The sequence below is a fragment of the Buceros rhinoceros genome, unplaced genomic scaffold, assembly GCF_000710305.1.
Source record: "Buceros rhinoceros silvestris isolate BGI_N320 unplaced genomic scaffold, ASM71030v1 scaffold20980, whole genome shotgun sequence".
Taxonomy (NCBI): Eukaryota; Metazoa; Chordata; class Aves; order Bucerotiformes; family Bucerotidae; genus Buceros; species Buceros rhinoceros.
The window spans coordinates 1-291 of record NW_010389298.1 but is presented as its reverse complement, the minus strand read 5'-3'; the positions used below and the strand labels follow the sequence as shown (position 1 = coordinate 291).

General features: G+C 64.6%; 1 protein-coding gene across 1 annotated transcript in view; it reads right to left on the bottom strand.

Annotated features, from left to right (window-relative positions):
* The window catches only part of CDK12 (cyclin-dependent kinase 12), a 21,720-nt gene extending 21,590 nt beyond the window's left edge, over nucleotides 1-130 (bottom strand). Inside the window, exon 1 of the mRNA XM_010133797.1 lies at nucleotides 3-130. Within this exon, the coding sequence (XP_010132099.1) occupies nucleotides 3-130 (128 nt within the window). The remainder of the gene's footprint in view (nucleotides 1-2) is intronic.
* Nucleotides 131-291: the final 161 nt, after the last annotated feature.

Genomic DNA, 291 nt, shown 5'->3' with positions numbered 1-291 from the left:
GGCGCTGCTTGCTCTTGGAGGCCAGCCGGTGCCTCTCCTTGCTGTTCGAACTCCCGCTGCCAGGCGTGTGCTGCGAGGACCCCCCGCCGCCCCCATCCTTCTTGCCCCCATGTCTCTCCGGGTTTGGCATTCCTCCTTTTTTCATTCCTCCTCCGCTGTGATCGAGAGAGAGGAGCGGGGCGATCCTCCAAAACCCCCAAACTTCAAACTTCCTCAGCGCCCCGCTCCTCCTCGCACCATTCACCCCGGCCTCGGCCCTCCCTGCCGCCAACACCCCCTCCTACATGGGGA